Source organism: Marmota monax, unplaced genomic scaffold (assembly GCF_021218885.2).
Source record: "Marmota monax isolate L192 unplaced genomic scaffold, Marmota_monax_Labrador192_F-V1.1 WCK01_AAM20220418_F8-fsc00065, whole genome shotgun sequence".
Lineage (NCBI taxonomy): Eukaryota > Metazoa > Chordata > Mammalia > Rodentia > Sciuridae > Marmota > Marmota monax.
The window spans coordinates 9,760,985-9,788,756 of NW_026694038.1; the positions used below are offsets into that span (position 1 = coordinate 9,760,985).

The 27,772-nt window shown below is 36.1% G+C and overlaps 2 protein-coding genes across 3 annotated transcripts in view; one reads left to right on the plus strand and one right to left on the minus strand.

Annotated features, from left to right (window-relative positions):
- Positions 1-459: 459 nt before the first annotated feature.
- Positions 460-1,726, plus strand: LOC124106543 (ubiquitin-conjugating enzyme E2 D3). Its single transcript, XM_046464208.2, has one exon. The coding sequence runs from the start codon at positions 683-685 to the stop codon at positions 1,124-1,126; it is 444 nt and encodes a 147-aa protein (XP_046320164.1). The 5' UTR covers positions 460-682; the 3' UTR covers positions 1,127-1,726.
- A 9,082-nt stretch (positions 1,727-10,808) lies between these two features.
- The window catches only part of Pus7 (pseudouridine synthase 7), a 49,347-nt gene continuing 32,383 nt past the window's right edge, over positions 10,809-27,772 (minus strand). For both annotated transcript variants that reach the window (XM_046464211.2, XM_046464210.2), the window contains 7 exons: positions 24,140-24,201; positions 22,834-22,994; positions 21,697-21,823; positions 19,926-20,027; positions 14,576-14,705; positions 13,086-13,177; positions 10,809-11,903 (listed from right to left, as the gene is read on the minus strand). In XM_046464211.2, the coding sequence (XP_046320167.1) occupies positions 11,767-11,903; positions 13,086-13,177; positions 14,576-14,705; positions 19,926-20,027; positions 21,697-21,823; positions 22,834-22,994; positions 24,140-24,201 (811 nt within the window). In that variant the 3' untranslated portion in view covers positions 10,809-11,766. The remainder of the gene's footprint in view (positions 11,904-13,085; positions 13,178-14,575; positions 14,706-19,925; positions 20,028-21,696; positions 21,824-22,833; positions 22,995-24,139; positions 24,202-27,772) is intronic.

A 27,772-nucleotide genomic window follows, 5' to 3' on the forward strand; every position in this document is an offset into this window, starting at 1 on the left:
GTAAATCTGGATGGCAGAAAAATCAATAAAGGTATGGTTGACCTGAATAGCACCAACCAACCACTTAATTTTGAGGGGTGGGGATTGAACCCAGAGATTCAATACTAGGTTTTAAACCCAGGGGTGCTTAACCACTGAGCCACACCCCCACCCCTTTTTATATTTTATTTTGAGAGAGGGTCTCGCTAAGTTGCTTAGGGCCTTGCTAAGTTGCTTGGAACTCACCATCCACCTGCCTCAGCCTCTTGAGCTTCTGGGATTATAGATGTGTGCCACCACGTCCACCTACTTGAAAAATTTTTAAAAACAGAAATCATAAAAATTATGTGCTCAGATCACAATGTAACTAAATTAGAAATAAAGATTAGAAAGATAGTTAGAAAATCTCAAAATATTTGGAGATAATTAATAAGACTGAAACATATTGGTCAAGAAGTAGCAAGAGATCTTGTGGCTGTGTCGTGCGCGTGAGCCCGGTAGGGCGGGGGAGGCACCAGCTGCCGCGCGGGGAGGAGGCCGAGGCCGCAGCTTGAGGGAGGCCCCGGCCCCTCTGCGCCTGTGTCTGGCACAGCGGTGTGAGACGAAGAGACAATCCTTCCCCGCCGCCCGGATAATCAATAGTTTTGGCCGGACCTTTGAGCACACACCGAGATAGTGAGGAGCCAGACGAAAAGCACAGACTATGGCGCTGAAACGGATTAATAAGGAACTTAGTGATTTGGCCCGTGACCCTCCAGCACAATGTTCTGCAGGTCCAGTTGGGGATGATATGTTTCATTGGCAAGCCACAATTATGGGACCTAATGACAGCCCATATCAAGGTGGTGTATTCTTTTTGACAATTCATTTTCCTACAGACTACCCCTTCAAACCACCTAAGGTTGCATTTACAACAAGAATTTATCATCCAAATATTAACAGTAATGGCAGCATTTGTCTTGATATTCTAAGATCACAATGGTCTCCTGCTTTAACTATTTCTAAAGTTCTTTTATCCATTTGTTCACTGCTATGTGATCCAAACCCAGATGACCCTTTAGTGCCAGAGATTGCACGGATCTATAAAACAGACAGAGATAAGTACAACAGAATATCTCGGGAATGGACTCAGAAGTATGCCATGTGATGCTACCTTAAAGTCAGAATAACCTGCATTATAGCTGGAATAAACTTTAAATTACTGTTCCTTTTTTGATTTTTCTTATCCGGCTGCTCCCCTATCAGACCTCATCTTTTTTAATTTTATTTTTTGTTTACCTCCCTCCATTCATTCACATGCTTATCTGAGAAGACTTAAGTTCTTCCAGCTTTGGACAATAACTGCTTTTAGAAACTGTAAAGTAGTTACAAGAGAACAGTTGCCCAAGATTCAGAATTTTTTTAAAAAATGGAGCATGTGTATTATGTGGCCAATGTCTTCACTCTAACTTGGTTATGAGACTAAACCATTCCTCACTGCTCTAACATGCTGAAGAAATCATCTGAGGGGGAGGGAGATGGATGCTCAGTTGTCACATCAAAGGAAGCAGCATTATTCTAGCAGCATCCATTTTGTTTAAACCTTCCACTGTTAGAGATTTGAGGTTACATGTTATACTTTATGCTCATAACTGATGTGGCTGGAGAATTGGTATTGAATTTATAGCATCAGCAGAACAGAAAATGTGATGTATTTTATGCATGTCAATAAAGGAATGACCTGTTCTTGTTCTACAGAGAATGGAAATTGGAAGTCAAACACCCTTTGTATTCCAAAATAGGGTCTCAAAACATTTTGTAATTTTCATTTAAATTGTTAGGAGGCTTGGAGCTATTAGTTAATCTATCTTCCAATACACTGTTTAATATATCACTGAATAAATGATGCAAGTTGTCAATGGATGAGTGATCAACTAATAGCTCTGCTAGTAATTGATTTATTTTTCTTCAATAAAGTTGCATAAACCAATGAGTTAGCTGCCTGGATTAATCAGTATGGGAAACAATCTTTTGTAAATGCAAAGCTGTTTTTGTATATACTGTTGGGGTTTGCTTCATTGTTTGACATCAAATGATGATGTAAAGTTCAAAAGAGTGAATATTTTGCCATGTTCAGTTAAAGTGCACAGTCTGTTACAGGTTGACACATTGCTTGACCTGATTTATGCAGGATTAAGCTATTCAAATAGTGTAGTTTTAATATGCTGCACATGATACTGGCAGCCCTGGAGTTCATAAATGGACTTGGGACCCAGCAGTTTTGAAACGTGTATATGGAGTTTAAGAAATTTATTTTCCAGGTGCATCACCAATCTTAACAAATTTCTCTTCACCGTGTACACTTGACAGCTTAAAAAAAAAAAAAAACTAAACATGGGAGTAACAATGGGTCAAAATTTACAAAATAAAGTACTGTTTTGGTGTGGGAGTTGTCATGAGGCTGTGTTGAAGGGACTTAACTGTGGGATATTGAGTATCCACTGAAATGGATTTGTTCAGCCGTTTACATTAATGAGCATTTAAATGCAACAAATATCATTTCAGGTGACTTAACATGAACGAATAAAAGCCAATGCTATTGGATTTTTTGTTTGACAAGTGCTATCTGTGCCACTAAACTTCTTTGGTAACAAGGGCATTACCATTCTTCACCCTTCCTAATTCTGATCCTGTAGTTATGCTTCTTAGTTATTTCATTTTAACCATTGCTTTATTAAAGTCCTGTATTTCTAGCACGTGACATCTCCACTTCCACATTTTTTGCACTGCTTACGCTTGTGTGCAAGTCTTATTCCTTGTCTGCACACACAGGTGGAAAGCTAGAAATAAATGTTAATGCTTAATTTTTTATAAACGGTTTAATATGTAGTTTGGACGTGATTTATTGACTTAAGGTTCTTATCTAAACTGGAAGTGAAATGCATGCCTTCTGAAGATATTCTGGCTTTGTTAATTCTGTAATAAGCATTTCATTGGGAAGTGTCAATCCAGCTATACAATTTTTTCCAATGAGTGAATTTTTTTTATTTTAACTTTTGCTTTAAAAATTGTGGGTTCTTCAGGGTAGATGTCATGCTGTTAAAACTTTCGGATTCAAATTATGAATAAGAAACTAGTAACTGCTCCACAAGGTAAGAAATACTGTTTTTTGGCTCTGTTCTTAAAAAACAATTATTTCTGAAACTCCTGTGCTCTCAAAAATAACAGCTTTAGTAGGCATATTTATTGAAAGCCAAAACACTAATAAAACTTTTGTAAGCAGTGGATCTTAAATGGGCTTTCACATTGATCTTTTTTAGCCTAGAACAACCTTAAGTATTTACAGAGATGACTTAAACCATTGATTGTAATGATAACTAGTGGATATGTCCAGTTCTCTTTATCTTTGACTTAATGCTTTATACAATATTTCGTATGTTGCGTCTAAGGGAATAAGCCATAAAGGCTTCTCCAGGTTTAAGAGAACAGTAATTTAAAGTACCTGGAAAACCAACATTTTTGAATGTATGGACACTAGACTTGGGATCATCTACGATGGAACTTTTAAAAGAATGAAAGAATTTGTTCTTTTTTTCCCCCATCCAAACCAGTAATTCAACATTACTAGTGCCATGTGTAGGACTGAAATGAATATTAGCAGATTAAATACTGATTTGGACCATTTCTATGTATTTACTATATCTTTTAATGCATAAACTTTAATTTCTTAAATTCTTAAAATTTCTCTTAAGAGTCCAGTTGACCTGTTAATGGTAAATTTACATGTTAAGTGATTCACTCTTTTCCCTGGGAAGATTTGCAATGTGATAATCAAGATTTTTTTTTTTTTTAAATAAATGATTAGTTTGTTTTCCTTGTGTGGGTGTACTCACATTTAAAAGTATGAACCACAGTTAACATAGTGGTCTCAGGGGTAGTGAAACACTCACTTTTTTTTTTTTAATAGTTTGAAGTATACTGATCATGGTGTGTTAGTGATGGGGGGGTGTAACTCAAACTAGCCATGTTTTGTGTTAACATAACAAAACTGTTAAATGATTGTTGATTACACTTTTAAGTGAAATTTGTCTTCTATGAGGAACCCAGTGCAAGTCACTAATGTTGTCTTAATAGTGACATCTGCATAAGACTTGTATAAGCTGAAGTTAATTGAGCTTAAAGGAATTGTTATCATTAAAATCTGTGTTTAAAGACAAAAAAAAAAAAAAAAAAGAAGTAGCAAGAAACATTTTAAGGGGCTGGGCTTGTAGCTAGGTGGTTGAGCACTTGCCTGGCATGTGTGAGGTACTGGGTTCCATCCTCAGCACCACATAAAAAAATAAATAAATAAAACAAAGATATACTGTCCATCTACAATTAAAAAAAATTAAAAAGAAACATTTTAAAATGCTTTTAATTGTATGAAAATAAAATTACAACTAATCAAAATTTCTAGGATACATTAAGTATTTAGAGGGAAATGTATATTAAATTAATATGTTAGAAAAGGATCTAAAATCAACAATCTAACCCTCCACCACAGGAAACTACAAAAAGGTGCAATTTAAGCCTGAGGCATACGAAGAAAAGAAATAATAAAAAATTAAACCAGAAATTATGGAAAATAGAAAAACAGAAAAACAATTGAGGAAAGTAATGAAAAGTCTGTTGCTTGAAAATATAAAATACGTTGTGAATTCCTTTTTTTTTCTTTCTTTTTGTGGTGTTAGGGATTAAACCCAGAGCCTGGCACATGCTGGACAAATGCTCTACCACTGAGCTGTTTCTAGTCCTAAGGACTATATTCTTTTTTTTCAAGTGTTCCAAGACCTATATTCTTTTTTTTTTTTTTTTAGTTGTATAATTGGACACAATATGTTTTTCTTTTTAATTTATGTTTATGTGGTGCTGAGGAGCGAACCAGTGCTTCACATGCTAGGAAAGCATTCCACCACTGAGCTATAACCCCAGCCCAGGACTATATTCTTAACTTCTTTTTTTTTGTCCATGAATTTTTAAAATTTGTTCTAATTAGTCGTACATGATAGCAGAATGTATTTTGATTCACTGTATACAAATGGAGCACAACTTTTCATTTCTCTGGTTGTACATGATGTAGTGTTGCATGTGATCACATGTTCAGTCATACATGTACCTAGGGTAATGATGTTCATCTCATCCCACCATCATTCCTGCCTCCACACCCCCTCCCCTTTCCTCTCTTCTCTTTGACCAACCAAAGTTCCTCCATTCTCCCCACACACTCCCCCTTAACTTCTTAAATGTTACAAACTTTTCTCAATGTGAAAAACAATGATCTCCATTCTTTTGATGATCCACTTAATAAATTTTCCACTTTCTAATTCATTTTCCATAACTTCATTATACTACTGGGCTTCCCCATCCTAGCCTCCTACTGCATGCTTTTGGGCTGGTTTTCCTCCTGCAATCAGTTGGTATATGCACAGGAAGATGATACTAGACAAACTCATTTCAGGAGCTCCTTGAGGACAAGGTCTACCTAAAGATATCAACACAGTGCTTTTCACAAACTGGGAATGCAGTAAACGTTTATGGAATGAATAATGTATGTTCTTCTACAGGAAAGCTGATTAGATATGTCAATGAGTTGTGCTGTATTTAAATAAAGCTATCTCTAATTTTGGACTTTCACTTTTTGAAGTTATCTGCATCATGACTTCCTCCTAATTAATGCACAGGGGCCCAAAAAGCTAGGGTGGCATAGGAAAGAAACAGACTTTAGCTCCACTTTATTAGACATGTACCATTAGGAAAAAGATCAACGAAGCAAAGGGTCAAGTTAAAGAAAGGTGGCTTCCCTTGACAAATGGAGTAACTCCGTGTCTTCTTGATGAAGTGTTGTGGTAGTGAAACATTTTTGTCTAGATCAAAACAGGTAGTAAGCTATATGATGGAAATTATTTTTGCAAACAAGAAGACAAAAGTATAGAAAAATGAGAGAATGAGAGGAATGCAGCTAGTAAAGTCATGTTCCCCAGGTGACTACTTGTATGCATACGGTTCTCAAATGCTGTGGGTAGAATAGATATGAACTGAAACAAAAGTACTTCGTGTTTTCATCCTGGAAAGCTGTGGTCAAGTTTACAAATGATATCTGAAACAAGAACATCTTCTACAGCCTTTAACATCAACCCTCAGGAACACGAAGACAATCCATGGAATGGGAGAAAATATTTGCTAAATTATATATCTGAAAAAGGGTGTATACTTAGACTATATAAAGAACTCCCAGTATTCAACAACATAAATTCAAATACCCACTAAATGAGCAAAAGGCTCTCAATAGATATTTCTTTAAAAATATAGACAAATAGCCAATATACATACAAAAGTTGTTTAACTTAGTTACTATGGAAATACAAACCTAAATGACAGATATGACTTCATACCTGCCAGGATGGCTATTTAAAAAAAAGATAATATCAAGTGTTGGTGAGAATGGACCAGAAATTGGACCTTTCATACATTCCTAGTAGGAATATAAAAGGTTACAGCTGTTTAGAAAACAGGCTGACAGCTCCTCAAAGACTAAAGAACTACCATATGACTGCAATTCTACTCCTGTGTGTCCTAGAGAAATATATATGACCACATACAAAAACTTGTACAAAAATGTTTAACAGCATTATTTTTTTTAAAAAAAGCATTATTTAGTAAAAAGGTGAAAACAAACCAAATGTTCATTAATTGGTGAATGGGTAAGCAAAATGTGGTATATTCACATATGAAATATTATTAGTCTATAAAAAAGAATGAAATACTGATACATGCTACAGCATGGATGAAACCTGAACAAGTGACTAGAATAGACAAATCTACAGAGACTGCAAGTAATTCTTGCCAAGAAAGCAGTGGTTTCCAGGGGCTGGGGCTGAGGCAAGCATACAAAGTGATAGGTATGAGGTTTCTTTTAGTGGGGGATAAAATACTGCAACATTGATATGATAATAGTTGGACAACTCCAACTTATATTAAAAACCTTTGATTTGTATACTTTAAATGAGTGAATTATATGGTATGTGAATCATATCTCAATAAAGCTATTATTAATAAATACAAAACCAAATAAAATCGGAAGCTTAGGCCTGCCTAAATTGCCTTACCATTTTGTATAACTTGAGTTCTCAGCTTTATGTGCTAACTACTCACACAAGTTTCTTTTACTTCTGCCTCTATTCTTATTCTCATTCCCCAAACCTCAATTTATATTCCATGAATTTGGAATTTAAAAATCCAAAGAGGCTACACAGGGATTTGCTTTGCATTATTTATAGAAGAGAGAGAGAGCTGCAGGCTGTCATCTTAACTGCTTAAAGAAAATTTCAAGCATCCTGAAATATTTCAGAACCTATTAACAATCATGTTTGATGTGTGCTCCTATAGGAAAAATATTTACTCCTAATCACCATAAAACTTATTCACACTATGCAATTCAAAATCACATTTAACTAGCCTTACTTCTAGCCTATATATCAAAAGTTTACAAATTAAACCTTAATATCCAAGGCAAAATTGCCATTATATTGATGACATGCAACAAATAAATTATCTTCTTGATCTGTACTGTACAATATGGTAGCCAGTGGCCACATGTGGCTACTGAGCACTGGAAACACAGCTTGTCCAATTAAGGTACACCTTAAGTCTAAATTACCCATCAGAGTTTGAGGATTTAGTACAAAAAAAGAGAATGTAAAAAATTTAGTTTTTAATATTAAACTTGAAATAATATTGAGGGTATACTGATTTAAATAAAATACATAAAATTAATTTCACGTGCTTCTTTTCATATTCTTAATGTAGAGATACTAGAAAGATTTTTCAATTACATACAGTAGTCTCCCTTTTGGTTTTGTTCTCTGCAATTTTAGTTACTTGTATTCAACCAATAAAATACTGGCGGGGAGAGAAATCACATCCATATAACTTTTATTAGAGCATAGGGCATAATTGTTCTATTTTATTATTAATTTTACTGTGCATTTATGTTTGTATAAAGAAAAAAAAGAGCATCCATAAGGTTGCTACTATTTGAGGTTTAGGTATCCACTGACAGTCTCAGAATGTAATCCCCACAACTAAAAAATACTGTACATGGCTCACATTGTAGTTCTACTGGATAGAGCTGCTCTAGAGAAACATGGATAGCTTCTGATGGGACAGTAAATATGTATTAAGAAACAAAGGTTTTGGATAACTTTTATTACAGTTTCCTATGACAACTTTTTACATACTGGTACCTTCTCAAGAGCACAGGTAGAAAAGCTGTTAACACAAACCAACACTGTACTCTTATAGGCAAGTGCTCTACCACTGAGCCACAACAGCCCCTCTACCCATTTTTGCTTCTTATAGCTGCTGCTTTCCTAAGAAGTTCTAGCAAATAACTTGGTTCTAACAGTTAAGACTTTTTAGGGGATAAATTTTCTGTATGGACAAATAAGGTCAGACAGGGCATGTCCAACGGCTGGTTGAGAGCAAGGGTGGAAAAGAAAGAATGGACTACAGTTGATCCTGGAGTGAGTTTAAGGAAGTTTCCTAGAAAGGTATCTATTTCAAGGGTGAACTCCTAATCAGTGTAAGCCCTGAATCTCATTACTTGCACCCATATTCAGTGGGCATTTGCCTCTGGTCATTGGCATCACCAGGTGTCACACCCGATCAAGCAGATTCTTCTCTGTATCTTGGGTGACTCATTTGGTAACTAGGGTAGTGTTATGCAGTACAGAGCCACTAACATGTATTTGTGAAGCAGCTGAAATGTGGCTACTGTGGCGAAAGAGATTTCATTAGTTGAATTCAAGTTCAGCCACATGTAGCCACTACAGGTCTAGAATCTTGCTTGCTACTTCAAGAGTGTAGAGACCAACAGCATGTCTACCCTCTGGGAGTTGGTTAGAAATGCAGTATTTCAGATTCTAAGACTTCCTGAAATATATTCTGCAATTTATGAAAACTGACAAGTGATTCCAAATTTGGAAAGAACTTATCTATAGTAGGGGATCGTAATCTGAATACACTGAAGAGCTCCTCTTCTTTTTTTTTTTTGCGGTGCTAGGGATTGAACCCAGGGCCTTGTGCATGCATGGCAAGCACTCTACCAACTGAGCTATATTCCCAGCCCTGAAGCCTCTTAAATTCTAAGGGATCTGTGAGCAAGTGTTGCATACACTCCCCACTTTTCTTCCTCTGGAGACAGTGTCCATATTTCTTTGGTATTCATCATCCAAAATTAAGCAGTCCTATCCTATAGGAATATAGCCCCACAAAGTGAGAAAGCAGATTCCATTGAACAGAGAGCACTTTCTTTTCAAGAAATGAAGGTTAGAATATGAACACACTCATAATTCCTCTACTATGCTTAACTTGTTCATGTCTGAAACAAAAATGGTTTACACTACTAATCTGTTTGTTTTTGTACCAGGGATTGAACCTAAGGGCACTTCACCACTGAGCCACATCCCCCGCCCTTTTTATTTTTTATTTTGAGATAGGGTTTGTTTAGGTCAGCTTTTTCACTGCTACAACTAAAAGACCTAACCAGAACAACTGTAGAGGAGGGAAAGTTTACTTGGGAACTCACAGTTTTAGAGATCTCAATCCATAGACAGAAGGCTCCATTCGTTGGGGCTCGAGGTGAGACAGAACATCATGGCAGAAGAATGTGGCAAAGGGAAGCAGCTCACATGATGATCAGACAGCAGAGAGACATCTCTACTTGCCAGCTACAAATATATACTCCAAAGCCACATGCCCAGTCCCCATCTATTCCAGCCATACCCCACATACCTTCGGTCAACACTCATTTAATCCTATCAGGTGATTAACTCACTGATTGGGTCGAGAATTGTTTGTTCTCAGTCTTCTTTCCATCACCAGAAAAAGGAGAAATGTCATTCACACTGCATGGAGTAATGTTCCTGATATGACAGTTCTTCTCCATTCCTTTCTTTTCTATTTCAGAAAGCACACTGGCAGGTGAGGGAGTGATACCACTGGAGGGATAATATTTAGTCCAGTCTAACAGTAAGTCAGTTGGTCATGCCATTGTCTTTTATTTGTTTATTAAAAAAAATTTTTTGGTACTGGGGATTGAATCCACCGGCTCTTAATCACTGAGTCACATCTCTAGCCCCACTTCCTTTTCTTTAATTTTTTTTTTTTAGTTGTAGATGGACACAATACCTTTGTTTTATTTACTTATTTTTATGTGGTGCTGAGGATCAAACCCAGTGCCTCACACATGCTAGGCAAGCGCTCTACCACTGACCCACAACCCCAGCTCCTCTGCCCCAGCCCTTTTTATTTTTAATTGGAGACAGGGTCTTGCTAAGTTGCCTATGGCCTCACTAAGTTGTGAGGCTGGCTTTGAACTTGCAATTCTCCTGTCTCAGCCTCCCAAGCTGTTGGGATTATAGGCATGTGCCACCGTGCCTGGCTTGATAGTTTTTCATATTATTCTCAAATCTCACACCTGATCAAGACACACTTTTGTGTTAACACCATTTTTAATTTTCTTTTTAGTTGTATACGGATTCAATGCCTTTATTTGTTTTTATGTGGTGCTAGGATCGAACTCAGTGCCTCATACTTGCAAGGCAAGTGCTCTACCACTGAGCTACAACTCCAGCCCCCATTTGTTTTTAATTTATTTTTTTAGTTGTCGATGGAGCTTTATTTATGTGCAGTGCCTCAACATGCTAGGCAAGCACTCTACCTCTGAGCCACAACCCTAGCTCTGTCAAAACCATTTCTAAAGCTCTTTCATTCACTTAGTTTCTTACCTTTAGTCAGGGACAAAATTCTCATTTTCATTTAGTTTTATGTATTTATTTATTTACATAATCAGTAAAAAGGAGTTTTTAAAAGTATTTATAACATTTGACTCTAGAAATGACAGAAAATAAAAACTGATACAATTATGCTAAACAAGTTTAGAAAGGCATATTTATCCTTTCACACCAGAGAAAAGTTTTATGCAATGCCAGAAATGTAAATACCTAAGCAGTTAATGACAACGGGTAAACGCTGCTGTTAGAAGGAGCCCTTGTAAAATTTAGAAGTTTTCTTCTGTGACATTATTTATTTTTGAGCAAATGCCAATCTGGTGGAAAGAATTCTGAACATAAAAAGGCACCTAGAGTAAAAAGTAGATCTTAACCAATAAAAATGGACACATTTTAAGAAAAAAGGCCCCATTCCTGTAACTCTCCTGCAAGGCATTGATAATAAATGCAAAAGCCATCGCAAACTATAAAGTATATAAATGCTTACCTGAATCCAGCACATGAGATGCATAATGACAATGAGAGTATTTATATCTATAAATGGGGACTCTCAAATTATTTATCCATAGTCAAAATTTATTTTGTTGCATTTGCTCTTAAAATGCATTGTTGTGCATTCCATTCATGATATGTTAAAAATTCCTGTTGTCTTCATGTACTCAGCAAAACCTAAAACTTCTACTTTAAACCAAAATATTATAAAGCCAGTAAAGCTGATATTTTATTATGATTTAAGCACCTAAAGTATATTCTGACTAATTTATAATCTCTGTGCTAAAATTAGGATCCTCAGGATTTGTTCATATGTACAAATATTGCAAATTATTTCTTTAAGCTAATAAAAACTTTAAAAAATACAAAGAATCCTTTACTACAAAGATTCAAAATCCATATCTGGGTCTGTATTAAGAGATAAATGAACAGGAAGTCAGTAAGCAAACAGTTGTCTGCATTTTCTCATCTATGGATAAGGTACTACTTAGCGCAGCCAGGTTGTATTCATCTGGGTCTGGTTCTTGATGCTGGTATCCATTTTTAGCACTTCTCGAATAGCCATGGTAGCATAAGTAGAAGGAGGAAGAGAAAAATCCATTTTCAGAGCCCTGTATTTGCCTTCTGAAAGGGAAGAAAGAAGAGAATAGTCAGAAAATGACAGTAGCTGCAGATAGACTGTATAGAATCAGATAATCTCTCTACAAATACAAAGAACCGTGCTCCTTTCCTTAGGCTTCTACTTCCCATAGGGGCTCAAAGAGAATGAAACCATGGAAGTAAGAGATTTGTAATGGGGCTGGGGCTGGGGCTGAGTGGTAGAGCACTTGCCTGGCATGCATGAGCACTAGGTTTGGTTTTCAGCACCACATATAAATAAATGAAATAAATAAATAAAAAATAAATAAATGAACTAGTTGACTATATGAACTAGTTAAAGTTAATACAATAATTCTATCCAGGAACCTTCATTAAAAGGGTAGATTATAGAAGAGCACAAGAGAAAAATGCATGTAAAAAAACCCCCAAAACAAAACAAAACAAATCCCAATTAGGACTGGAAGAGGAAGAAAGGGGACAGAATACAGAACAGAAAGAATCTGATATGATAACCTGTGAACTTTCACTCACTTTATTGCCTTTCTGTGGGAGATGAGGAGGAAAGATTCTATCACCTAAAACCACAACAATCTATAACATTCATTCACTTTCAGTGGGATTGACTGTTTTAGTGACTTGCCTCCAATTATAATTACAAAACTAAGATGATGAAACCCAAAACAGAAATCATAGAGTGGACAGGTGGTATTGATGATTGTAAGAACAATTTTATTTTATTTTTTTTAAAGCTCAATTTTTTTCCTCTCACAGAAGTGTTGTGCTTTTTTTTTTTTTTTTTTTTTTTTTTAAGAGAGAGAGAGAGAGAGAGAAAGAGAATTTTAGTATTTATTTTTTAGTTTTTGGTGCACACAACACCTTTGTTTGTATGTGGTGCTGAGGATCGAACCCGGGCCGCACGTATGCCAGGCAGCGCGCTACTGTTTGAACCACATCCCCAGCCCAAGAACAATTTTTTTAAAAAAGATTTTTTTTACTTGAAGATGGACATAATACTTTTATTTTATTTATTTGCTTTGATGTGGTGCTGGTATCGAACTCAGAGCCTCGTACATGTTAGGCAAACACTCTACACTGAGCCACAACTCCTGCCCGTAAGAACAATTTATTCAAAAGAATTTACACTTTTAAATGACAGAATGAAGTAAAAGTTGGTTGACACAAGAACTGAAGATTGAGTGGACTTACCAGAAGCAAAAACTGGTGGTGGTTTCCCTTCTAGGTTGTCCACGTCTGTGTTAAAAAGTGGAATTTTTGGATCATCATATGCAACTACTTCCCTTTAAAATATATAATTAAAGACAGGAGTGAATATGAACTGTCATAAATGGTACTAAATTGCTTATCAACATTTCTCTTTTGTGGCCCTAGTGATTGAACCTGGGATGCTCTACCACTGAGCCACACTCCCAGCCCTTTTTACTTTATTTTGAGACAAGGTCTTACTAAATTGCCTCTGCCTCAAACTTGTAATCCTCCTGCCTCAGCGTCCTGCATTACAGGCATGTACCACCACAAAGGTGTTCTTGCTAAACAAAGGTGTTTAGCAAGAAAAACACATAAATCAACTGGGCATGGTGGCACATGCCTGTAATTCCAGCAGCTCGGGAGGCTGAGGCAGGAAGATTGTAAATTCAAAGCCAACCTCAGCAACGGTCAGGTGCAAAGCAACTCAGTGAGACCCTGTTTCTAAATAAAAAATACAAAATAGGGCTGGGGATGGGCTCAGTGGTTGAGTACCCCTAAGTTCAAACACCAATACCCTCCCCCAAAAGAAAAACACATAAGTCTGTTGTAAATAATTATAAATATATAAATAGAACTATTCAATAACAGAACAAGGTCAGATTTTATACAAGACTATTGTTTCCATATTATTATACAGTAAGATGACAGATAATGTCAGCAAATGGAAATGATACAAAATACTTCCCTGTGATAGAAATTATTTTATATGAAGTTGAAACATAGTAAACTTTATTTTGTACAGATGTGATTGAATTAATCATGGCCTTACATTTCCTCCAGAGTGGTTACACTACCATCAATACCTTGGAAAAGATACTCTATAAATTTCATTGCCCACAGCCAGAGAAAAGGAAGGAGAGAGAATTTCCTGGCAAATAATTCAGGATTTCATTTTAAAATTATCAAATAAAGTTCTAGATAATACTATTAAAGTATTTTAAAATTAATTGACACAAATATCCTTTTCTCTGTGGAAACACAATATTACAATAACCGGACTGATATTGAAAACTCACAGCTAATTGAGTAATTTGTTCAGGGATAGCTCTGTATAAGAATCTTGGTTTTTTTAGAAATAATGAAAAAAGTTTAATCTTTACACATTTCTTTAATAATTCAGTGATGTTAACAACATCTAAGAGTTGTTTTCACTAAATTTCTTTTCCTTTCTTTATAGTGGTGGGGATTGAACCCAGGGCCTCGTGCATGCTAGGCAAGTGCTCTACCACTGAGCCACATCCCTCATCCTTCATTAATCTGATGATTTGAAAAATACCAATTGGTAGCAGTAGTGATAATAGTACTAAGAACAACAATAACATTAAATACTTACATGCTAGGTTCTAAGCACTGAAAAATATATAAATGAAGAAAAAACTTAATACTTTATGTAGTAATTCAGTTCTACTTCATTCCAGACTATTACTCACCAACTGACATTTTGAGGACGAATAATGATCTTTCGGTAAGCCCCTGATAAGGAGTAATCACGTATTTTGTGTCTCATATTGTCAATATCAAGATTGTCTGCTGTGAGCATTTCCCTGTAGGCTTCGCTAACTAATACAAAATACAAAAAGTTAGTTAAAATGAATTCTGTCAGCAAGTTAGCTTAATGTAGACTAAAACTAGTGTAACATGTAAATTCAATTAGCATCCTTATTTTATAATACTAAGTCTGCTCTCTGGAATCAAAACAGTGGGGCTGGGGTTGTGGCTCAGTGGTAGAGCACTTGCCTAGCATGTGCGAGGTTCTGGGTTTAATCCTCAGCACTACATAAAAATAAATAAAATAAAGGTATATGTCCAACTACAACTAATAAACAAACAAATAAATAAATAACACTTAGTGACTTAGTAATGGGGACTAAAAGATATCTTCATTCTTGGCTTGGCCAACTTGTAGGCTATCTTTGCAGCTAGCCATAGTACATGTGGTATAAGGTTCTCAAGCTACCTACCAAATGTCATTTCACCCAAAGTTGCTAAACCATAATTTTGTGCTCAGAGTCAGAAGAAACCATATACATAGGCTTCAAACACTCTCTGAAGAGGTAGTTATAAATAAACGTATAAAAATAAGAGACCCTGAAAAACCATCTGTCTCACCCTCGCACCTGATGGAAAATCTTTTTTTACTCAAGACAGACAGTTTTTTAATGTTCACTTACAAGTTGTCATAACAAGTGGAACTACTTCTTTATGAGGCACACAATTATTAGAAAGTTCTTTCTAATTAGGATAAGATATATCCCATGCTTGTATAACTATATCAAAATGGATCCCATTGTCACTGTCATATATAACTAAAATGAACCAATTAAAAGGAAAGTTCTTCCTATTCCAAACTGAAATCTACTCCCTGGTAACTTTTTTTTAAATTTATTTTTTAGTTTTAGGTGGATACAATATCTTTATTTTATTTTTATGTGGTGCTAAGGATTGAACCCAGTGCTTCATGCATGCTAGGCAAGCACTCTACCACTGAGCCACAACCCCAGACCTGTTCCCTTATAACTGTTGTTGATTACTTTGGAACACAGTGGAACTTTCTTCCACATGTATTCATAAAAGTCGAACATTTAAGTCACATCTTCATTAGACTAAATAATGGTTCTGTCAATTGCCCTCACTTTACAATTCTGTTTTCCATCAAATCCTTTAACAGGCTTAAAGTTAACAACTTTAAATTACTTTAAACTTTTTATATAGAGACTACTGTATCAAACTCGGCTTTTTCTGTTGATTTGATCAGTGGGCATAAATATTAGAATTTACATTTTACCCTATTAAATGCCTTCTACAATTCTTCTTAAACATTTGCTTAACTTACATTACTTATAAATATGACCGTATTTCTTTATACAAGAAATTCATTAAAAATGCTGGATAGAGATGGGTATTATTGTGCATGCCTGTAATCCCAGTGACTTGGAAGGCTAAGGCAGGAGGATTGCAAGTTCAAAGTCAGCCTCAGCAACTTAGTGAGGTCCTAAGCAATTTAGCAAGACCCTGTCTCAGAATAAAAAATAAAAAGGCTAGGGATGCCACTCTGTGATTAAGTGCACCTGGGTTCAATCCCTAGTACTTTAAAAAAAAAAAAAAAAAAAAAAGTTGGATAGTACAGAGACAAGGAAAGATGCCTCTATCACACACTGAAGACAACAGGAATCCCTAAATAAACACTGTTGGATAGAAGGTGTGCAGATGTTACATATCCAAATGGTGAAATCCCCATCTTGGCTATAAAATTTTATGGATGGACTTGTCAAAGGCTTTGATGAATGTATGTTCTTTTTGGTACCAGCCAAGTTCTTCATCTTGACAGTTGTAGCCATCTTTTTCTTTCTTTTTGTTTTAATATTTTTAATTGTAGGTGGACACAATACCTTTATTTTATTTATTTATTTTTATGTGATGCTGAGGATCGAACCCAGTGCTTCATACGTGAGGTACAATCTCAGCCCTGTAGCCATCTTTCTTATGATGGTTGATTTGAAGTATCAACTTGACTAGATTAAGGGATACTCCAATAGCTGGCAAAGCATTACTTATTCTCAATGTTCAGTAGGCACTGAATTTGTCCCTCTTCTGCTAAAAAGAAAACCCAGGTGATTTTTGCTTTTCTTTAGGTTGATTGGGCTATCCCAAGTGTATGTGAGGATGTTTCCTGAGGAGTGGCATGAGTCAGAGGACTGACTGGGGAAAATCTGCCTTCACTGTGGACATGACCTGGACGAACTAAAAAGGCAGACTAGCAAATGATTTCCCTCTCTCTCCTAGGCTGGGATACCCTTCTTTTCATATCTTTGAACTTCAGAACTTCAGGTTCTCTGGTCCGTGGATTCTAGGACTTATACCAGCACCCCTATCACAACACCCACAGGTTTTTGGACCTTCAGTCTCTGATTCAGTGTTACACTACTGGCTTCCTTGGTTTTCAAGCCTTTGGATTTGGACTAAACCATCCTATGACCACTTATGTTTCTCCAGCTTGCTGAGAGCCTATTCTGAGACTTCTCAGCCTCCATAATCAAGTGGACCAATTCTCCTAATAAATTCTTTTTCTTATCTCTCTATATATCCTACTGGTTCTGTCTCTCTGGAGGACCTTGACTAAAACAAAGGGAAAGTGTGGGTTTTAGCATCTTAAGTGTCTTCCACTAGTTCAAGATTCTTGGTTCCTGACTAGGACAGACAGATTACACCTCTCCCTTACCCACCTCACTTCCCCCCATCCACTCCTTTCCCTCAGTAAGTCAGCCTGTGCAAGTGTTACAGTACAGCAACGGGGTTGCTTTAATCAACATACAAATGAAAGAGTCCTATTTAATCCTTGTAGAATATTTGCATTAGCCAAGAAGAGCATTAGTTTTAATAATTTTCTAACTCATAAAGTTTCAAGAAATACAACATTTAAAAGGAAAATAATTCTGGTCTCTTGAAAGAAAAAATATTTTAATAAGAAGTCACCCAATGGGCTGGGGTTGTAGCTCAGTGGTAAAGTGCTTGTCTACCATGTGTGAGGTACTGCATTTGATTCTCAACACCACGTATAAATAAAATAAAGGTCCATTGACAACTAAAAATATATATTAAAAAAAAAAAGTTATCCCATGGGGCTGGTATTGTAGTTCACTGGCAGAGCACTTGCGTAGCACGCTTGAGGCACTGGATTCAATCCTCAGCACCACATAAAAATAAACAAACAAAAAATAAAGATATTAAAAAAAAAAGTCACCCCACCCACAGATTAGTCCTGGACAGGAGTAACTTCAAGGGTCATTTCCACTAAATTGGACCCATGGTCAGAGCTGCTTTCTTTTTTCAATTTCTGAATCCCTGTTCCAATGTTCTAATGTCCACTTGCTCAAATGGCATCCATGAAGGTAAAAGAAGTAATTCTTTTTTTTTTAATATTTATTTTTTAGTTGTAGTTAGACACAATACCTTTATTTTTTAATTTATTTTATGTGGTGCTGAGGATCGAACTCAGGGCCTCACACGTGCTAGGCGAGCACTCTACCACTGAGCCACGACCCCAACACCCAAAAGAATTATCTTATCAGCCTCTGGGGAATAGATAGAGAATAAAAGTATAGAATTCTATGTTTTCCTTTCTTTTGTACTAAGTATTGAACCCAGGGGAATTTTACCATTGAGCTACACCTCCCAGTCCTTTTTATGACAGGGTCTCACAAAATTGCTGAAGGTCTTGTAAAGCTGCTGAGGCTGGCTTTGAACTCTCGATCCTCCTGCCTCAGCCTCCTGAGTTGCTGGGGTAACAGGCATGAACCACCACACCTGGCTAACTTGTCAGTTTATAAACTCCTATATTTATTGACTTTTTAAATACCATTATCATATATTACTTAAATTATGTGTGTGTGTGTGTGTGGTGGTGGTGGTGGGGGGGAACTAGGGATTAAACCAAGGGATGCTCTACCACGGTGTTTACAGTCCCCCTAAGTCCTTTTTAATTTTGAGATAGTGTCTCACTAAGTTTAAGACTCACCTTGAACTTTATGATCTTCCTGCCTTAGACTCCTGAATCATTGGGATTATAGGTGTGTTCCACCACACCTGGCTTTACATAATTTGTTCTTCTTTTGCAGTGTTGCAGATCAAACTTAGGGCCTCATGCATGCTATGAGCTTTATCCCAAGTCCCTTCTATTCTTTTTTTGGGGAGGTACCAGGAATTGAACTTGGGGGCACTCAACCACTAAGCCACATCCCCAGCCCTATTTTATATTTTATTTAGAGACAGGGTTTCACTGAGTTGCTTAGCACCTCGCTGTTGCTGAGGCTGGCTTTGAACTCATTCATGATCCTCCTGCCTCAGCCTCCTGAGCCACTGGTATTACAGGCATGGGCCACTGTGCCAGGCCCCTTGTATACTTTTGTTTTATTTTGTTACTGAGGATTTAACCCAGGGGTGTTTTCCACTGAGCTACATTCCCAGCCCTATTTATTTATTTATTAATTATTTTGAGTCAGGGTCTAAGTTGCTTAGGGCCTTGCTAAATTGCTCTCTTGGCCTCAGGAGCCCCTGGGATTTCAGGCATGTGCCACCATGCCTGGCACTTAACAGTTTTTAAAAAGCAATGCTGAGGTAGAATTATCTATCTACTATCTCAATGCAAAAGAAGAACAAATTATGTAAAGCCAGGTGTGGTGGAACACACCTGTAATCCTAATGATTCAGGAGTCTAAGGCAGAAAGATCATAAAGTTCAAGTTCAGACTCTTCCTATACTTAATAAATTTTAAAGATTTAAGTAATGCAAATAACAATAATGATAATACAACTGTTACTACTATAACCATCTAGTTTCTTTTTCTTTTTTTTTGAGATGGGGTCTTGCTATGTTGCCCATGCTGATCTCAAACTTGGGGTTGAAGCAATCTTTTCACCTTAGCCTCCCTAATAGCTAGGACTACAGGTGTGTACCACCATTCCTGGCTTTAGTTTCTTTAAATTGTTCATTTGAAAGCATCCCTTTTTGGAGACTTTCATAAATAATCACAGTTTACATATGTTTGAAATCTAAATATCTCTTTAAGTGTGATGGAAATAAATCTTTTAAATTATATTTTAGGTACTGATTTTTTTTTTTCTTCTTTTTACTCTTGGCTGCCAGTTGCTTAATTATGTTAGACTACTTTCTCCAAAGAATTTTTTTTTTTTTTTTCGGTGCTGAGTATTGAATCCAGGGCCTTGTGCATGTATGGCAAGCATTCTACAAATTGAGCTATATTCCCAGTGCCAGAGAACTTACTTTTATGCTTTGGGTAGATAACATCAAAACCAGGCAAGGGCATTACCACATCATGAATGGAGTAATTGTCAACATCTTCTTCTTCAATATAGGTGGCTGTGGCTGCAAATGCACAAATAAACAATAAAAAAAGGCATTATTTTCATGAATTCAAGCTCCTAAAATTATATACATGTAAGCAAATCAGAAGTCAACTTTTACAAGTTAAGGGGCCTAGGAAGCTTAAAGATATATAAATATACCAATACCATCCATACTCTTTTGTTTTTTTCTACTCTAAGAAATAAAAATTAAAGATTTCATAGAATTTTCAATGAATAGTTTTAAAACATCTCCCAGCTCATCTTCTGGAAATGTCTACTTTTAAAAATCAGCTACTTTATCCTTCATTTTTTTTTTTAATTTTTTTTATTCTTCTTAAACAATATTACAAAATACTTTTTGGAAAGCTATCATACAAATATGTACTCTCCCAGAAGAATAAACAATATAAATACCAGTCTGTAGTTAGAGGATGAAATATATGGCACATGGAACATTAAAATGTATTGGATTTTGGCTGGAGTTGTGGCTTAGAGGTAGAGCACTTGCCTAGCATGCGTGAGGCACTGGGTTCAATCCTCAGCACCACATAAAAATAAAACAAATAAAATAAAGGAACTCTGCCCATCTACAACTATAAATAAATTAAAAAAAAAAAAAAGCATTGGATATAACCAGTACTGCATGAGAAAAAAGGTGATACATTAGGGAAAAAACAAGCTAATGCATAGAGGTCAGGTTGCTACTGACCCTGGAATATAGACCTTGAAATCAAACAAACTTGATTTTGGAGCCCAGATTTTTCTTTTTTTTTTAACCAGCTGTGAAACATAAGACAAGTGACTAACCTCCATGAAAAGTACTACTTTTTAGTAGTACTGGGAGGGTTTAAACTAGAAGATGAAGGTAAAGGGTTTAGGGTAAGACCTGGCACACAGTAAGGACTCCACAGCAGAGGGTATGAGTGCTGTCTTATGAATGCTTTGGGCTCAGTATGCACTAAATGCTCATTCTATCATGGCCCACATGTAAGTTAGCTCCAGTCTGGTATTGATCTGAAGAAACACTTTTAAACTGGATGACAACAAGATGAGAGGCTCAGATACATCTAGGAGTATTCCATATTTGCTAAACCCAGATTAACCTTTGGAAAGGAATTTTAGCCACCATTGTTCTAAATCCTATTCCACATACTAGTTGAGAAAATGGAGGCCTAGAAAGTCACATGCTTACTTAAACCAGATGTATATTTTTTTCAATAGAGACCCATTCCAAACTTACTAAACATCTTCCTCTCTCTTTTTTTAATGTCCTGGGGATTGAACCCAGGAGTGCTACATCCCCAGCCATCCCATCACCACCTTTTTGTTGAGAAAGGATCTCATTAAGTCACTAAGGCTGGTCGTGAACTTGCAATCCTGCTGTGTACCACCATGCTCAGCTCTTTTTAATTTTTAATTCCAGGCAAGAGGGCTGGGGATGTGGCTCAAGCGGTAGCGCGCTCGCCTGGCATGCGTGCGGCCCGGGTTCGATCCTCAGCACCACATACAAACAAAGATGTTGTGTCCGCCGAAAACTAAAAAAAAATAAATATTAAAATTCTCTCTCTCTCTCTCTTTTTCTCTCTCTCTTTAAAAAAAAAAAAAAAAATTCCAGGCAAGATTTTAAAGCCACTAATGACAAATACCTGACTTCTTGTTTGTTTGAACAATAATATATGCTGTTTTACCTCCTTTAAGAACAAGGTCCCCTGGAACAGGTTTCAGCCCATAATCTTCTATTCTCTTGCTCACCATGTTATTCCACACATAGCTTTGATAGCTATGAATATACATTAAACGATTATTTCTTGGTATCTGGAGGGAAGGAGAAAAAAATAGGAAAGAAAAAGATATTCTGAATATAAAAAGTACTGCAGTTTCCAAAATATCTTGTTTGTTTACTAATGATTCTAGTACAAAAAAGTTATACTTTAAATCTCTCATTTTTAATACCCTGTAGAAACAGTAGTTTTGAAACAGAGCATTGAATATTAGAGATGGAAGACCTCAAACTAAAGGGCATTAACAGTAATCAGTAGCAGCTTTTCACATTTTATATCTACAATGCATACATCCATGCAACTAAAACAAACATTATGGAATTTATACCCTAAATTGAAGATTCAAATCAAATTTCAAACTCAAGGAATCTACACAGAGGTCAGGTATGCTACTGACCCTGAAATATGGACCTTGAAATCAAATAGTCAATTATACAGCAAACAGTAGTTTCTCCTCCATAATTCTACAGAAGGAGAACACCTACAATGATTGAATGACAACAAATTTCAGAAAGAATCCTGTTTTTTCGATACATTTGGATAAAAGTAACTAAGGCTTAAGCTTAAGGGTTAAACTTTAAAGTGTCCTGGATTATACATAAACATCAGTGGTACAGGCTGTACCTGCCAAGATGTTATCCCCTCTTGACCCACCACGATGAAACCAGACTAACATAACTATTTAGATGGCTTACTGTCCAATTCTCTTCCTTAGGCAGTTTACAGTTCTGATGATGATCAAGAAATGACTATATAATGAATTCTGAATTTCTCAAAAACCCACTTAAATTTCCAAAGTAGATCAAGTTCTCCACATTAATACTTTTCTTGTGCCCTCAATGTTAGTAAATACTGCTAAGATTGCCTGCTCATCACCATTCAGGGTCTGAACAAAGATCACTCAGGTAAAATACCTCTTGGAGATCACCAAAGGATCCTTCTTTAGTTTCTGCTCTTTCAAAATTTAGTAAAATCTTCCAAGATAAAGTTTAAAAAGCATTAAACCACTTCAAGCCATTGCCTGACTTCACAAATCGCACTCACTATGCCAAATGCAGAGACTATATTCTTCATTCCATATTTTGAAAGTCCTCGAAGCAGCTGCCCTTCCACACACCTTTTGACAGGTAGTTTTCTGAGGGCAGCAGCTGGGTCCTTGGTCTTCGCCCATTCTTCCCTGCATTTCACCAAGTACCCCTTTTCAGCTGTGGGGAAAAAAAACTATGATTTAACTATTTATCCAAAGGACAACCTTCACAACTTAACATGCTTCCTGGGGAACACAACATTAGATAGAAAAGTCTAGTTGTGATGAAGGTGCCATGAAGAGCCTCTGCTCACCTGGGGACAGGCACCAGAAAGGGAAAAAATGAAATGTGCAGCAAGAGTACAGAATTATATGACTCTATTGACATTCCTCCTAGGGCAACAACAAAAGCTATTTATTCATTATCACCATAGTTCATTCAACAGAAGACAAAAACTTGGTAGTCCTTCCTTCCTTCTCCTTTTCCATTGTGCTGTCAAGTTTTATGAGTTACTTTCCTTAAATTGAGATTTTATTTTTCTTAGCTTAATTACCTAAAATGAATATACTTATTTTGAAAATTTAGGAAATTCTACTTAAATCCCTTTTACATAGCATAGCTTTAGAGATACTTTCTTTTCTTTTTTGGGAGGTGGTGGTGGGATGGGGGATCCCAGGGACTGAACTCAGGGACACTGGCCAATGAGCCACATCCCCAGACATATTTTGTATTTTATTTAGAGACAGCGTCTTACTGAGTTGCTTAGTTTCTTGCTGTCACCAAGGCTGGCTTTGAACTAGAGATCTTCCTGCCTCAGCCTCCTGAGCCACTGAGATTACAGGCATGCGCTACTGTGCCAGGCTTTTAGAGATACTTCTGAAAATTTTTAGTGCACTCTTTAAAAACTCTTAGGGTGTTTTGCCAAGATTTTATATTTCATAATACCATACCTTAACAAAACGGCCACATGAATATGATCCCAATATATTCAGATATTTAGTAGCGAATGAAGGGAAATAAATTTAATTCTTAAAATATTCACTGATTAAATTAATAACTTAGATAAGTTAAAGAGCTAAAACCAGGATATAAATTTAAAATTGGAAATATATACATAAGATTTGTAAAAAAAATATAAAGAAACAAATTGTACATTTATTAATTTTAGTTGTAGATGGACAAAATACCTTTATTTTATTTATTTATTTTTATGTGGTGCTGAGGATCGAACCCAGTGCTTCACAAGTACTAGGCAAATGCTCTACCACCGAGCTACAAACCCACCCCCTTATCTATTTTCTTAACATGAATTTTATTCTTACCTCCAGAACGGGGTTTCAGTATTAAATCCATGACTTCTGTCCAGGAATTTTGTAAAATAGCTCTAAAATTAAAAAGTATTTATTTTACTTAACTTTGCATTAAGGTGAATCTTGTCTGCCCATATCTTTGCAGAGTTAACAAATCATACTAACTTCATACTATTTTACTAAACATTAGCAGAAAAACTATAATATTGATTTCAAATGTAAATGCAAAAGGACTTTAGAAATAACGAGAGAATAAAATTAAGGACAATGCTTACTCATAACATTAAAGTTTCAAAAGCTGTAACAATATAAATACTATATAGTTGATTTTAATTCATTATACATGGTATGTTTATGTGAATAAGTTTGTTGTTAATTTCTAAAAAAAAAAAAACAAAACTCTCCATGTTAATAAATACCTTCTTATCCAGGTAAACAGAATAAATACAATTAATCCTTCTTTATTATTCTTGCCAAAATATAAACATCTTTATTTTTGTTGATTTTAGAAGTTATAATTCTTGTAATTATATTAATGGATTTCCTGTTGTTAACCATCCTTAGTCCTGGAACAAGTCATATTACATCAGTCTTTTTTTTCTTTCCTGTTTATTTATTTATTTATTTATTAGTTGTTCAAAACATTACAAAGCTCTTGACATATCATATTTCATACATTTGATTTAAGTGGATTATGAACTCCCATTTTTACCCCGTATAAAGATTGCAGAATCACATCGGTTACACATCCACGTTTTGTACTCCTGGGGTGATAAATTACTCAGCTGGACAGGCTTTTAGCAACATCTCTTTCTCTTTTTTTTATGGTGCTGGGGATTGAATCCAGGCCTTGTACACATGAGGCAAGTGTTTGTCCACTAAGCTACACCCAGTGCACTTTCAGCACCATTTCAAGAAAGAGTTTAAAATTTCATACTAACAGTACTTGGCACTGGTCTGCCGGATATAATAGAAAGACTTAAATGATAAAAACCTTTATTCAGCATCAACTGTTATATAAACTATACCCTGCAGTCAAATTTGGTTGGTCATTGACTGTAAATAAAGATCTACTGGAAAACAGCTTTGCTCGTTCATTTGCATATTGTCTATGGCTGCTTAATACTATAACACAGAGCTTATCAGTTGCAACAAACACTATATGTCACACAAAGCCAAAAATATTTACTACCTGTATAATATAATTCTTAACTGCATGACTTCTCAATATCTTTAAGATGCTACCATATATTGTGAAGATATCAACTTTTATATTAAATATGTACATATCTGATTTATGAAAGGTTATCTGGTATACTACACATGAAAATGTTTTGTCCTTTTCTTCTTCCTTTTTTTTGGGGGGGAACTGGGGATTGAGCCTAGAGGTGCTTTAATACTGAGTCACATCCCCAGCTCTCTATCTTGCTCTCTTTTTAAAAAATTTTATTTAGAGAGAGGGTCTTGCTGAATTGCTCTGGGCCTCACTGTTACTGAGGCTGGCCTTGAACTTGTGACCTTCTTGCCTCAGCCTGCCAGGTCACTGGGATTATAGGCAAGTCCACTGCACCCAGGTATCTTTCATTCCTCCACATTGTTTTATTTTACTATGGTAAAATAAACACAAATTTATGATTTTAGCCATTTTTAAGTGTACAATTCTGTGGTATTTTACACGTTTGCTATTGTGCAACCATCGCTACCATTCATCTCCAGAACTTTTGAATCTTTCCTACCTGAAACTCTGTACCTGTTAAACAATAACACCCTATTCACCTGTCAACCACTATTATATTTTCTATGATTCTTCTCTAGGATCTCATGTGAGCAATCAGCCAGGCATGGTGGCACACTCCTATAATCTCAACAACACAGGAGACCAATGCAGGAGGATCATAAATTCAATACCAGCCTTATTAACTGAGCAACACCGTCTCCAGATAAAAAACAAAAAGGGCTGAGAAGCTGGGGATGTGGCTCAGCAGTAGAGTGCTTGCCTAGTATGCACAAGGTCCCAGGTTAAAAAAAGAAAGGGCTGGGAATGTTGCTCAATGATAGAGCACCCGTAGGTTCAATCTTCAGTACCAGGAGAAGGGGAAAAAAAAAAGGAATCATACATTATTTGTCCTTCTGTGACTGGCTTATTTCAGTTAGCAGTCTGAAAGGTATATCCATGTTATAGCATATATAAACAATTCCTACCCCCTCCTTTTTTTTTTTTTTTTTTGGTACTGGTGATTGAACCCAGGGGTGCTTTACTTACAGAACTACATTTCTAACTCTTTTTATTTTATTTATTTATTTTTTATGTGTGTGGTGCTGGGGATTGAACCCAGGGTCTAGTGCTTGCAAGGCAAGTACTCTACCAACTGAGCTATATCTCCAGCCTCATCTCTTTTTATTTTTTTGAGAATTTTAATATTTATTTTTTAGTTTTCGGCGGACACAACATCTTTGTTTGTATGTGGTGCTGAGGATCGAACCCGGGCCGCAGGCAAGCACGCTACTGTTTGAGCCACATCCCCAGCCCTCTTTTTATTTTTTGAGTTGCTGAAGCTGGCCTTGAACTTGTGCTACCACACCACAAAATTTCCTTCACTTTAAAGGATAAATTATTTTCCTTGAGTGCATGTATCATATTTTGTTTTTTTTATCTGTTCACTGACACTTTGGTTACTTCCACCTTTTGGCTATTGTGAATAATGACATTATGAACATGAGTGTATAAACATCAGTTCACTCCTGCTTTTATTTCTTTTGGGTATATAATCAGAAGTAGATATGCTTGATCATATGGTCATTTATATTTTATTTTTTGAGGAACTGCCATCCATTCCCATAGTGGCTAAACCATTTTATAATCCCACCAGCAATGCACAAGGGTTCCAATTTCTCTACATCCTTACCAACACTTACTTAGCCTAGTGAGTATAAAGTGGTATCTCATTGTAATTTTGATCTATATTTCCCTAATGACTAGTGATGCTGGGCATCTTTTAATGTACTTATTGATTATTTTTAATTATTTTTAAATTGTTAAGTTGTGGCCCTTTTTATATTCTAGACACAAGTCTCATCAAATATATAATTTGCAAATATTTTATTCCATTTTGCAGGCTGCCTTTTCTTTCTTTGATAATGTTGTTTAATGCACAAATGCTATACACAACTCCAACCCTTTTTATTTTTTATTTTGAGGCCAGTTTGCCTAAATTTAAATTACCCATGCTGGCCTTCAACTTGTGATCCTCTACCTCAGACTCTTACATAGCTGGGTAACAAGTATGTGCCACCACAACTGATTGTTTTAATTTTGGTAAGTACAAACTATCCATTTTTTCTTTTCTTTCCTGACTGTATTTGGTGCAATACCTAAGGAACTACTAACAAATCTAATAGATTTTCTTCTAAGAGTTTTTTTTTTTTTTTTAAAGAGAGAGAGAGAGAAAGAGAGAATTTTTTTAATATTTATTTTTTAGTTTTCAGCGGACACAACATCTTTATTTGTACGTGGAGCTGAGGATCGAACCCAGGGCTGCGCGCATGCCAGGCGAGTGCGCTACCGCTTGAGCCACATCCCCAGCCCCTTCTAAGAGTTTTGATAGAGCTCTTATGTTTCTTTGATCCATTTAAGTTAACTTTTAT

What these genes read in the sequence shown, in the direction of transcription:
- LOC124106543 (XM_046464208.2), top strand. Translation starts at nt 683, where the DNA reads ATGGCGCTGAAACGGATTAATAAGGAACTTAGTGATTTGGCCCGTGAC.